Raw genomic sequence first — 13,291 nt, 5'->3', positions numbered from 1 at the left:
GCTCGGGGGTGACGGCACAGAGGTGGGCAGTCCGTGTATCCTCATTCCTCTGTTGCCACAGGTTTTCTCACCTGGGCCTCAGTAGGAGCTAAAGTAAGGCGATACATTGGGCCACATAGTATCTCCAAGTCACCATTTTCCCCTTTGTAATTGATGAGCATCCTGTGGAGAGATGGATTGAAACTATGTAAATATCCTATTACTCCTCAAACTTTCACCCACCAGTTTTAGCATTTACGGATGATTCTCCAGGTAGCCAAATAGTGATTTTCAAATACCATCATTCTTTTTACTTGTATTAGTTGGCTTTCCACTGTAACAGAGAACTCTCCCCTCTCCTACATTGATTTATTTATATCCTCATGGATTCGTGGTTGCCTATTTTACTCAATGGGTTATATATAACCCATTAATGTCATTCTTTATTTTGATGCTCATATATCCCAGGTTTGGCCATCCAGAGGTGCTCCAAGCTGGCGCCTGTGTCCTTTTGGCAGATCCTCATCTTTCCTCGAACACTTGCTGTTTTCTGGCACCACAGGATGTTCCAGGCCCGTCTTGTACTTTTCCTGCTCCAACTCTGGCATCGGGCATTTTTTCCAAGAAGTCCTGGTTCTTTGGATTAAGAATGGCACTTAGGAACCAATATTTGGGCACTAGGTGTTATAGCCACTTTAAGAGTTTGCTTTTTTATTTGAAAAAAAGTTTGAGCATCTATTGATGATGTTCTAACTCCATCATTCCTTTAAGAAAGAGCTTTCCCTTTTCCCTCACTTGATTTATTTATATAAGTGTGGAGTTATGGATTTTTATTTTATTCAATGAGTTATAACCTACTACTATTATAATTCATTTAGAATTGTCATTATTTTAAATATATATTTTATTGCTATATGTATGTATTAAGCACATTTTATATATATATATATATATTGAGAGAGAGAGAGAGAGAGAGAGAGAGAGAGTTTATATATATATATGAGTTCACACAGATGCCTTGATAAGCTTGAGGAGGCTCTTTTAATATAGGCTAGAGATAGTAAATGGCTCTCACAGGAATAGATTAGAAAATGACATGGCGGCAGGGGATGGATTCCAGAACTCTTTTTAGAGTCAGAACTCACAGCTGACACCTACTTCAGAACTGGAAGCGACCTTATTTTACAAATCAAAAAAAAGTGAGGCACAACATCACACTCATCCAGTTCATTCAGAAAACATGGGTAGGGTGAGTGTGGTCGAGAGCCCACCAATCCTTCTAATCACAGACCCTCTCTCCTGGGGGGTTCAATCTTTCTGGAATATGATTCCTCATCTACAAAATGGGTAAATTGACTTATATATTTCCCAAGACTGTTGCAAGGTGAGCTCCCTTGTGCTTCCCAGTTCTTAACCCTGCAGTTCCCATTCCATGAACACCTTACTGTGTGTGTTGCCCGCGAGGGGAGGGGGGAGGGGGCACCATCTGAGACTTTTACAGGCAGAATTGTATGTCAGTTAGACAGAGTTGGGTTTGAATTTTGGCTCTGTCACTTACTAGCCATGTGACTTGGGTATGTTTATACTTCCCAGAGCTTCAATCTCCTCATCTGTAAAACACGGATAACAATACCTATTTCATATCAACTGGCCCTTGATGAATGGCAGTCATCATTATCTCTAATCTTCATAACTACCCTGTGATGAGGGAATTATAGCCCCTCATTGGATAAATATGAAAATCAAGGCTCAGGGAGGTAAGGTACTTGGCAGATCTCAGTGGGTGATTGTCAGCTTCAGGAAAGCAGGGACCATGACTGTCCTGGTCACCATTATATTTCCAGGGCCCAGAAAAATGGCTGGTGCATAGTAGGAATTTAATAAATATTTATGAATGAATGAATTGGATCAAACCTGGTCCCCCAACTCCTGATCGATGCTCTTTGTCCTTCACTGAGCTGCCTGCCTCCAGGAGGAAAGGCTGAACTTCCTTCAGCCTAGGATTTAGCATATTCTCCTACCTTCTTCATTCTCTTCACCCTTCTCTTGCCCAGTTCTATTTCTAGTGAGAGCAAATGACAGGAAGAACATTTGACCAGGAGTTGACAACTTCCTGTGTAAGAGTAGGCAAATTGTTCAATCTTTCTGGAACATAGTTCCTCAACTACAAAATGGGTAAATTGACTTAGATCTTCCCCAAGACTGTTGCAAAGATTAAGGGAGATAATTGGTATGAAAGAGCTATGTGGGCTGTTCGATGCTTACACATATGAGAGGCTAGTGATTTTACTGTTATTAGCATCATTTTCCCTAGCTTTCTGTTTCTCATCCAGATAGTTGTCCATTTGGGTCATTCACCTGTATTTCTGGAAGAAAGGGGCTGAGGTTCCTCTTGACACCTAGAAAACTAGGAATATGTCACTTACTATTTGTATTACTTGGGACAAGTTTCTTCACAAGCCAAGTGAGGATAAAGATTCCAAACATTCAAGGTAATATAAGGATTTAGGTGATAAATATATGAAATCACTAGGCACAATGCTTGGAACAAAAGAGATTCTTAATGAGATTTGACATATTGGTTGTTTGACTTTCAGAAATAAAAATAACAGTTAACACATACCAAGGGCCTTCTATGTGCCAGGTACTGTACAATAGTTCTGAAAGGTAGGTATTATAATCCTCATTTGTTTCACAAGTTAGGACTTGCCCGAAGTCACATAATTAGAAAATGGCAGAGAGCTGGTGGGACTAGAAGTTGGCCCTGTCTGACCCCAGAGTGGAGCTCCTACCAGTGTGCCCTACTCCTGCAGATAGGCTGTTCTGAGCCCAGTCCTGAAGCAGGCAGAATGATGTGCATAACTGGGACATGGTATGTGATTATGAACAATTAACTTAATGAAGGAATGACACTTCCTACCTGCTGGGGTCCAGCCCCAGCAGGTCCAGGGGTCCCCAAAGGTGTGGACGGAGTCGGCGATGAAGGAATGGCACGGAGACAGCCTTCAGTTGATCAGCAGCCTAGCCAGGACCTCTAGCCAGGATCTCCAGCCAAAGTTCTGGTTAGGATCTGATCAGGATCTGATGTTTATTGTCTTGTTACATCTGTATTTATACCAGTCGATTTTAATCCTGTCAATTTCTATTGCAAAGGTTATGGCGTTTCTTATCTCCATTCCAGGGAGTAAAGATTATGTAGCTTAAGCGTGATTGTTTGTAGTTAAAGTGATTAACTACCCGCCTGGCACTTAGTTAAGGGGTTGTATCCCCTCCCTAACCTCAGGGAAAAATCCCCACCTGGGAAAACAACCTTTCTCGGAGAGGTGACCTTGGTGAAAACACATGGCGCTAAGGAGAGCAAACATATTAAGAACAATATGCTATATATACCAGGTCCCTTGAAACATATGCTGTGCAGATGTTTCTTTCCTGCACGACTGTGTCAAGCAGCAAGGATGGACCAGCTTCCAGCACCTACCCCCTTCAAACATACTCAACCGTATAGCAGATGCTTAATACAGTATACACAAAATGTTTGCAAAGAGTTTATAAGACTGCTCAAAAATATATATTCATTTTTCTTTTGTTTACTCAACATTAATTTATTGCTTACCATGCCAAGTGTTAAGAATGTATAAGGCAACATTGTCCATGCCTTAAGGAATTGAGTCTGATTGGGGGGGAAAAAATAAGCACTTAATTAGCATGTATACAAGTACTCTGATATGTGCACAGCAGATGTTCAAACTGTATGCAGCAGGCCCACAACTGTTGAATAACAAAGACGATCCTCAAATGCAGTAGATCAGTAGATGCCTAACGTATGGGCAAAGCACTCATTTGAAGTAGTTACAATAAACCTATTCAGAAACTGCTCAATGAACATGTACACAATAGAAATAGATGTACACACACTAGGGACTCATATGACAGGGGCTATACACCATAAATACAATCCATGAACACGGATGTTTGGTAAGTACACCGTAGGCTCACAAATACACAGTGTTTCATATGAGAGGGGCTGATAGGGGATAAATATGCTGTTGCTAAATATCCAGTAGTCAAAATATAAACAGGCTTATTTTGTAGGAGTACATACCACAAATGTGCACACAATAAAAGAGCATACAGAACAGTGGAAAGTGTTCATTAAAATGCTGACAATGACTCTGGGGGTAAGAATGGAAGCCCCATCTTAGAGACGACTCTATGCATAACCTTGGATGAAATAAATATTTCCTTCCTTTCATTGGGTCCCGGGTTTCTAAAAATCCATAACCCCTGGGGAGTGAGCAGCCTCCTGCCTTCCTTCCTTCAAAGCTCTAGGTATCAGTACCTAGAGCCGGGAGCTCCTTACATCTCGCCCCAAACTGCAGGCTAGCAAAAGAGGTCGCTCGCTATGGCTCACAACGTAAAGACCAAGGAGGATAGAATGTTGGGGCGGGGCTCCCTCCAGGGCTGAGGTCATAGAAGGAGGGGGTGTTAGTTTCAGCCTACCGCCCACCAACCCCTGCTCCTCTTCCGGTCTGTCTTCATAACGCGCATGCGCACCACTGGCCTTTAAACGTGCACCGCTGGTCCATCCGGAAAAAGGATCCGGCATGTTAATTACAATTTTTGCTCCTCCGCCGCTGAGAAGAACTATTTGACCCCAGGCTGGGAGCTACTTTTGAGTTCCCGCTTCCAAATAGGGAACTCACGCCTGCCGATTCTGCTTGGTCCTCACGGGCTGAAGGCTTCCTAGGGCTCGGCCTCATACCAGCTCTACGAGGCTCGGAGGACCACCCCGCGGAGGGATCCGGTTTGTTGTGGTGTGGGAAGGGGGAGGACGCTGACAAACCAAGATGGCGGCGGCAGCGGTGAAGGCCGCGGCGGTTGGGAGGTAACTGTGGTGGTGAAGGCTGCGGGAGTTGGGAGGCAGCAGCAGAGTTTGGAAGGAACGGAGCAGGATTGAGAGGCGGCAGCAGGAGGGCCAGCCTTTGCCTCTTAGAGCGCGGCACTCAACACGCCCCCTTGGCCCCCGGCGGGCGGCGGCTGCCCCGCTTAGGGCCTAGTCTCCGAGCAGTGCCTCGGTTTCATACAGCGGCATCCGCCATGAGTCCTTAGGGCTGCCCGAGCCCTCCAGTCCTAGGGTCCACCATGGAGCCGGGGTCTGACGACTTCCTCCCGCCGCCGGAGTGCCCGGTGTTCGAACCTAGCTGGGCCGAGTTCCGAGACCCTCTTGGCTACATCGCGAAAATCAGGCCCATCGCCGAGAAGTCCGGCATTTGCAAGATCCGCCCACCCGCGGTAAGGCTCGGAGTCGGTGGTCCCCGGCGGCGTGGCCGGGGATGAGACACTAGGGTAGCCAGCGGGGGAGTCTTGGGCGCAGGGCAGCCGGAGATGGGGAGAAATGGGGTGGCTGGGACCGTTGTGGATGCGGCGCGGGTCGGAGAAAGGATGCTGGGGCCAGGGGTCCTCGTGATGTGAGGCCCCCAAGTGACCTGGGCTCAGAAACCCACACCCACTCCCATCTCGCCTTTCAGAATCACCCCGGTAAGGGTCCAGACAGGGATGCCTAGGCGGCCGGGGAGAGTTCACAGGGAGGCACACGCACATCTCTTAGTTACCCCGGACCACCCAGGTCAAGGCTGCTCTAAATAAGGCCTTTCTGCCATCTGCTGTCATCACTTCTCTTAAGGCAGGCGGTGTGTCGTAGTGGGAAGATCACAGGTCTGAAAGGAGACAGGCCGAAGTTCAAAACCCCACTCCGCAGCTTCCCAGCTGTGTGACCTTGGACAAGTAACATAATCTCCCCAAGTCTGTGAAAGGAGCCCTATGAGTAGTTATTTCAGAAATTCAATTAAACTAGATAGCGTCGATGTGTAGTAGGCACTACATAAGTGGTAATTATTGTGCCTGCGAAGGTGTTTGATGTAGTCATTGGTTTGCTCCTATGTGAGTTGACTCATATTTACTCACACCCTGCCAGGCGAATCCATCTATGATCATATCCCAGCCTGGTAGCCCAGTCGGGAATCAGTCTCATGGGGGGTGCTTTATCTGGCTCCCCTGAGGTGGGTTCAGGGAATTGTCTCCTTTTCCTAGTTGACAACACCATCCGGGCCTTTCCTGCACATCACCCCTCCCCAGACTTGACTTCTATGGAGAGGCTTGGGGGTGGGGTATGAGTCCTTCTCAGAGGATTTCTACTCTGCTGTGTCCCAGGATGTAGGAGGTCCCAGAGGATAGGGTATTCTTGGACTCCCACACAGAATGGAACTGTGGAAGCCTGCCTCCTTTGGAACACTTGATTCCCAGAGGTCAGCGACAAAGGGCATATCTTTGCTCCTAGGCCTGGCTTCAGGCCAGGAGAAGTCCCCCAAGGGCTGGGCTAGTCTGGCATGCAGGAGAAATGATGATGTGTGTGTTCAGTCACCCCTTGGGATTCTAAGGGCAGGAATTCAGTTTGTCTGGAATAGGGTGTTTTTGAGTAGGTGTCTCTGGCTGAAACGGGTTGGGAAGTCGCACTGCCACCTGAGGAGGGCACCACAGGCCTTCTTATTCAACTCGGTGTTTTCTGGTGCTCTGCCACAGATCTAGGCTGGTTTCAAATGGATCCTCTGGGAGGTGTTGGGTAAACGAATTTCTTCCTTGTTGGAGCCTGGCCACAGATCTCTGAGGTATCCTTGTCCATGGTGAGGGAGTGGCCATGAGGAGGGAAAGGTCAGGAAGGCTACCAGAAAGGAGAAGCAGGAGTGTTGGGCAGCCTCACGGAGGCAGTGTCTGACGTAGGGGGTAGTTGAGGCCTGAATTTCCATTTTTCTGTCTTGGATTTATCGGGGCAGCCTGGCCTTGTGCAGGTGTTGTTATCCTTCCTTGGGGGGAGGGAGGGGGACAGGGGGAGACTAGGAAGGGGGAAAGTGACATGTCCCTAGTGTGTGTGTGGGTGGCATGGGGGGGTGTCCTTTGTTATGCTTCTCTCCTGTACCTCAGCAGTGTGCTTCTCTCCAGTTCAGGAGACCTGACTCTGGTTTTGTTCGTGTGTTTTTTTATTTTGGTTTTGGTTTTTTTTTCCTTCCACTAGGGCTGCCCCTAGGCCATCTTTAGGCAGCCCAGCCTTCTGGCTGGAATTTGAAGCACTCACCCAAGTGGTGCTTGGGCCCAGGGTGGGAACCTGTGTATGGGTGGGCGCTTGGAAGTGGAGATTTGACTGAGGAAGGGTGATTGGGGTTCTGAATTGCTTGACAGGTAACCACTACTTTGGGGGAAGATGGGTTGGAGGAGAGTGTTGGTACCCCAGAGTAGACCCAGGGGAGCTTGAAAGGGCATTGCTTACTGCATCAGGGAGCCAACCTTTTTAGCACCATCCTGATAATCCTGACATACTGGGTGTTTGGCATACGGGAGTGTGGGACTGAAGGCAGAGTGAGGGAGCTCATAGGTCCCAGGAAGAGCCAGTCAGAGGTTTGCTGGACCTCCCCCCGCTATCTGTTGCACCCACAGCTCCTGCTCTAGAATTTCGGTTCTGCCATTTCCTGTCAGTTTGCTTGATGGTGCTTTTTCTTATCTAGAACTCAATTCAGCAGGAAAGAAGGGTGCCTGGAGTGTGGGCTTTGAGCCTGGGTTACCTACGTGGAGGAGAATGCCCTGCTAATGGGAGGCAAGAGGGCATGGGAGTTTGTCTGGGCTTGAGCCGTAACATTTTAGCCTCTTTTTAATTTTTTTTTTTTGCCCCTGCTTTACTGAGCCCCAGGTGTTTGCTACCTGCTTGGGGAGTGGGGGGAATATGCAAGTATGAGGCCCCTGGCCCCTTTTCTAAAAGTATGTGTGCAAAAGAGGCCAACAGTCTTTTCTTTTACTGTCCCTCTCCCCACTTCCATATGTAGGCATGTGTATACGAACAGTGGTAGTCTGGTGGAGGGGTAGTCTGGTGGAGGGCAAAGGTCCTTGGACTGGCAGTCAGAAGACGTGGATTCTAGTCTTGCGTCTACCACGTGATTTTGGAGAAATCACAATTCTTTGCCATTCCTAAAATGAGGGCATTGGTCTAGGCTCCTCTGGGTTCTTTTTACCACCCCAGCAGGAGCCAGGGCTTCAGGGAGGAGAGGACTGTATGGGAGGGCATTGGGGAGAGGGTTCTCCACAGCCACTTTTTGGGCAGGACACAACAAGCTCCAACTTGGCAGGGCAGAGCCTTCCCCACTTTTATTATCTTTCTCTGGCTTCCCTTCTCCTCCCTAACACCTCCCACACTCAGCCACCATAGTTGGGTATCCCTGCACTTACACCCTGTCTCACCCCCGGGCTTCCTCCCCTGCCTCTTCCTGCACCAGGCAGGTGTTTGATAGAGGACCCAAGGAACCTTCTAGGGGAGTGATGCACATTCTTGCTCCCTGTTCCTTGCAGTGCCTGTCTCGAGCCCTTTAAACTGAGAAAACAGACATTAAGGCCCAGACCTTTAAATCCTGCCCGAATCAGAGCCGATCTACCCTGCATGTATACTGGGTGGCGGCGTCAGCCTTAGATGTCAGATCTTCATGATGGCATCTTTGAAGAACATTTTCATTTGAAAACCACTTTAATTTGCCATATTGGTCTTGTGAGGAAGCTAGGGCAAGAGTTCATATTTCTGCCTTACAGATGGGAAAACATGTACAGACAAGTAAAATCCTATAGCTGGTAAGTAGTGGAGCTAGAACATGAACCTAGGTCTTCTGACTCCAAATCCTGTGTGCTTTCCAGTACTTTTGGACTGAGTGGCCTACAACACATGCCTAGGTGGTGAAGGGTTAATGTGGGTATAGGGGCAGTTTGGGGTCAACTGTTTTGGGCTCCATCTCTCTCTTTCTTGAAATCCTAGCACACTATACTGTTGGGAGGGACTGGGAGGTTTCCCTGGGCCTGTGCATGGGGCACTGGGTGTGAACTTTAGGGGCTGCTAAGGCCCTGCTGTGAGTTCTGTGTGTGGTGTAGTGGGTTGGGTGTTTGCAGGTTAAAAGGTCTGGGAAGGGGCAAATGGGGTGTTGAGCTGCTTTTGGTGCCCTCTGGTCTTGCTGGAATAACCCAACTCCCTTTCCCCTCTGCCCCCTCAGGACTGGCAGCCACCCTTTGCTGTAGAAGTGGACAACTTCAGATTTACTCCCCGAATCCAGAGGCTGAATGAACTAGAGGTGAGAAGACTAACAGCCGGTGGGGTGGTGGGGTTGGCAGAAGGGCTACCTGAGCTCTGCCCCACTTTCCCTCATACCTTCTCTGGCTAAGATACATTACTGACTAGGTCTTTATTTTCTCTCCTGGGAAGTTGCATGGAGGAAGCTTTAGGGCTTGGAATATCATCAAGAACATGGGCACTGAGCATTTCTGATCTGGTGGCCCAAAGGCTGGGGATGTGATATCCCCTTCTCATAAGGGTTTGCTACTTCTGAAGTTCCCCTGCCAATCCCTGACCCTACCTGGCTCAACAAAAGGGAAGTGTGGGGGCTGACTGAGACCCTTTCTTGCTTGGCCAGCTGAAATGTGGTTTCATTATCCAATTCATTCACAGCCCTGTGCTTCCTGCTTTCCTTCCATGGTGCTTGATGAGGTGATGGGTGGGAACAACACAAAAACCTGTCTGTGTGGAGGCTAGAATGGTTACAGATTGGGGCAGTGGGTCAGGCAGGTAGTCTTTTCCCTCTGCCCTTTGCTCTGTACAGGAAGTCCAGGCCCTTTGCATGGTAGGTGAGGTTTCCCCTAATGGCTTGAGACTATCCAAGGATAAATGAGAATGGTTGTCCTGAAGCCAGTTCCAGGTACGATCCTGGAGTTTCCCATGGAGGATGGAGGTGAGAAATATGCTACCACCCCTCCAAAAATCACAATTGTATATCCACAGGCCTTACTAATGTCCTGGGGGGGATATTAGACCCAACTGAATACCCATGACCTAGACCATTGTTTTCTAGACCATGGTTCCTCAACCTTGGCTCTATTGACATTTTGGCCCAGATAACATTTTTTAAAAAATATGTTTTTATTGATTTGAGAGAGAGCGATAGATAGAAATATCGATGAGAGAGAGACATCGGTCGGCTGCCTCCTGCACGCCTCCCCCGGGTGACTGAGCCCGCAACTCGGGCATGTGCCCTGACCAGGAGTCAAACTGTGACCTCCTGGTTCATAGGTCGATGCTCAACCACTGAGCCATGCTGGCCGGGCATCTCTTAGTTCTTTAGGCCATTCTGTCTCTGGCGTGCACTCGCACCCTTAAGCTACCATGGAACAAGTTTCATGGTGCATACGAAAATGTGAGTTGCTCTTTTGGAACCTTCATTCTCTGAACATGCCTGGAGCTTAGATGAAATTCTGGAGTTTCCAGAGGGCCTCATTGTTCCTCTCATAAGTCCATCCTTCTGGGGTGAGTGGACTGGGCTCTTATTTTATTCCCCTTTTGTAATTAGAAAATGGGGATGCAGAGAGCAAAGTTGATTTGCTCAAGGCTGTTCAGCAAATCAGTAGCAGGGGAAAAGCTGAAACTTGTTATTTGACATTTAGATCTCTTTTAGTAAATTTGACATTGTAGCATTGTGTAAGTTTAAAGTAACATACAGCGTATTGCTTTGATACATTTATATGTTGCAATATGATTGCTGATGTAGTGGGGTTTATCACATTACACATTAGAGCAGTGGTTCCCAACCTTTTTTTGGCCATGCCCCACCTAAGCATCTCTAAAATACTGATGCCCCCTTCCCACGTGACATATAATTCTTATTATTCAAAAAGTGAACTCCTGCCGTAACCGGTTTGGCTCAGTGGATAGAGCGTCGGCCTGCGGACTGAAAGGTCCCAGGTTCAATTCCGGTCAAGGGCATGTACCTTGGTTGCGGTACATGCAACCAAGTAGCGGGTATGCGGGAGGCAGCTGATCGATGTTTCTCTCTCATCGATGTTTCTAACTCTCTATCCCTCTCCCTTCCTCTCTGTAAAAAAATCAATAAAATATATATATTTTTAAAAAGTGAACTCCTGCCCTGGCCAGTTTGGCTCAGTGGATAGAGCGTTGGCCTGCAGACCAAAGGGTCCCGGGTTTAATTCCGGTCAAGGGCATATAACTTGCTTGCAGGCCCCTTCCTGGCCCAGGCCCTTGATGGGGTGCGTGCAGGAAGCAACCAATTGATGTGTTTCTCTCACATCGATGTTTCTCTCTGTCTTTCCCTCTCTTTCACTCTCCCTAAAAATCAATGGAAAAGTATCCTCAAGTAAGGATTAACAACAACAAAAAACTCCTATTCACGTGGAGGAAGCCTAAAAGGCCATTAACTTGGTCTAAACAAGCTTCCAAAGAACATGGCATCCATGAAAGAGGAAAAATAAACGAACGAAAGCGTAGTTGAAGTACTGAGGAAGAAATCACTAAGAAATTGTTAAAAATAATAATAATAATATGAAGTGATATGAAAAAATAGCAAAGTTTCAAAACATAATAGAGAACTGAAATGCATAAATATGTCATAATATATATTTATATACTGTATATGAGGCCCCTAGAACCATAAGAAATGCAAAAAAATTCACCATTAACTCTTTCTTGAATTGCCCCCCTTAAAAATCAAATTGCCCCCCCCCCCCCCGGGGCGTGTGCTTTATCATCATACTGACATTCCGATCTCTTGGGACCTGCTATGTGACTTGAGGACACGGGTTCTCTGTAGAAGAGATGATTCTACTCATCCAGCCCGGTCAAGGACACTGAGAAAGAGAGTATGTAAAGCTTTGGCTGTTGTGACCCGACCCTCTCCGTTTTGACACCTGGGGCTTATCCTATTGACTAGAAGGTGGCAGAGATGAGAGAGTGGTGGGCTCACCACCGCTTAGAGTTTGAGATCCACTGGGCCCTAGGTAGTGGGCTGCTCTGTACCCTCCCTCCCCTAAGATTAGATCAGAAGACAGGAGTCAAGTGAGGGGTCAGCCTCTTTGAGCCATTTCTTTTCCAGGCCCAGACGAGAGTGAAACTGAACTACTTGGACCAGATTGCCAAATTCTGGGAAATCCAGGGCTCCTCCTTGAAGATTCCCAATGTGGAACGGCGGATCTTGGACCTCTACAGCCTCAGCAAAGTAAGAACAGGTTTTTCTCAGACCCCCTCCTCACCCCATACCTTAATATCCTTGGTATTCTGGGGGCTCCTTTCGTTTGGATATTGGATCTCTAGGCTGCAATGGAAGGGGCACAGCCTGGTAACACATACGCTATCAGCAGAACTTCTGGGCACCTCTTGCTGCAATTTGAGTCTTCGTGGTGGCGGTAGGAGGAGGGGTAGCCCCCAACGCAGTGAGGGGCTGGAGTTGTCCTCCTCGCCCTTCCTGCAGGCCTGCTCCCTCATGTACATACACACAGCACCTCCACGTCCCTTCCTGCTTGTCCCTGCAGATCGTGGTGGAGGAAGGTGGCTATGAAGCCATCTGCAAGGACCGTCGGTGGGCCCGGGTGGCCCAGCGCCTCAACTACCCACCAGGCAAAAACATTGGCTCCCTGCTACGCTCCCACTATGAACGCATCGTTTACCCCTATGAGATGTACCAGTCTGGAGCCAACCTGGTGGTAAGGATGCCAGGCCGGGGTGGAAGGAGGCTTCCCCCTCAGACACAGATTTTCACACTTGCTCTTAATGAAACTGGTTCAGTGGACTAGAGACCTGGAAGCTAAACTCCACTCTTTTCCAGTGGTGCCGTTTTCCCCACACTGCCCAGGGTCAAGGTCCTGGAGTTATCCGCGTGGCCAGCCTGCTATCTGTTATGTGACAAGGTTTTAACAGATAAAGGAATTCAGAGGAGGGAGAGATCTTTTGGGCTGGAGAGGTCTGGGAAAAGATGGAATCTGATTTCGTTGGGGAGATGGTTGTGGGGAGGTGGCTAGAAGGAAGAATAGCATAAGCAAAGAATGAGAAGAATTCCCAGAGGGTATGCCGGTGCCAGTGGTAAACACCAGTGGAGCAGGGCCTAACATGCGGGTCAGGGAGGTGCAACCACAGCTTCGGTTGCCACTGGGTAAGGGTAGAGGAAGTCCTTGCTGTTGGGGGCTGGGACCCCATGCCCTGACCTCTACTCCTTACTTCTCACCAGCAGTGCAACACACGTCCATTTGATAACGAGGAGAAGGACAAGGAATACAAACCCCACAGCATTCCCCTGCGACAGTCTGTGCAGCCTTCCAAGTTCAACAGCTATGGCCGACGGGCCAAGAGACTGCAGCCTGATGTGAGTACTTCCCTTCTGGTTATGGCTTTGGAGCGGAGAGAGTCCTCTCCTTCCCTCTGGCCACGCCTCTGTTCCACTGTCCCTTTTCT

General features: G+C 48.2%; 1 protein-coding gene across 13 annotated transcripts in view; it reads left to right on the top strand.

The window, feature by feature from the left end:
- The first annotated feature begins 4,561 nt into the window (after nucleotides 1–4,561).
- The window catches only part of KDM5C (lysine demethylase 5C), a 32,049-nt gene continuing 23,319 nt past the window's right edge, over nucleotides 4,562–13,291 (top strand). For 2 of the 13 annotated variants that reach the window (XM_023760049.1, XM_023760048.1), the window contains exons 1-5: nucleotides 4,565–5,271; nucleotides 9,057–9,134; nucleotides 11,940–12,062; nucleotides 12,376–12,546; nucleotides 13,068–13,202. In XM_023760049.1, coding sequence (XP_023615817.1) covers nucleotides 5,122–5,271; nucleotides 9,057–9,134; nucleotides 11,940–12,062; nucleotides 12,376–12,546; nucleotides 13,068–13,202 — 657 coding nt within the window. In that variant the 5' untranslated portion in view covers nucleotides 4,565–5,121. Of the gene's footprint in view, nucleotides 5,272–9,056; nucleotides 9,135–11,939; nucleotides 12,063–12,375; nucleotides 12,547–13,067; nucleotides 13,203–13,291 lie in introns of all 13 variants that reach the window. The other 11 variants (XM_014462098.2, XM_014462096.2, XM_023760052.1 and 8 more) reach the window with 7 other exon arrangements.

Source organism: Myotis lucifugus, unplaced genomic scaffold (genome assembly GCF_000147115.1).
Source record: "Myotis lucifugus unplaced genomic scaffold, Myoluc2.0 scaffold_169, whole genome shotgun sequence".
Lineage (NCBI taxonomy): Eukaryota > Metazoa > Chordata > Mammalia > Chiroptera > Vespertilionidae > Myotis > Myotis lucifugus.
Note: the sequence above shows the minus strand (reverse complement) of the source record. Positions and strands in the feature narration are given on the sequence as shown.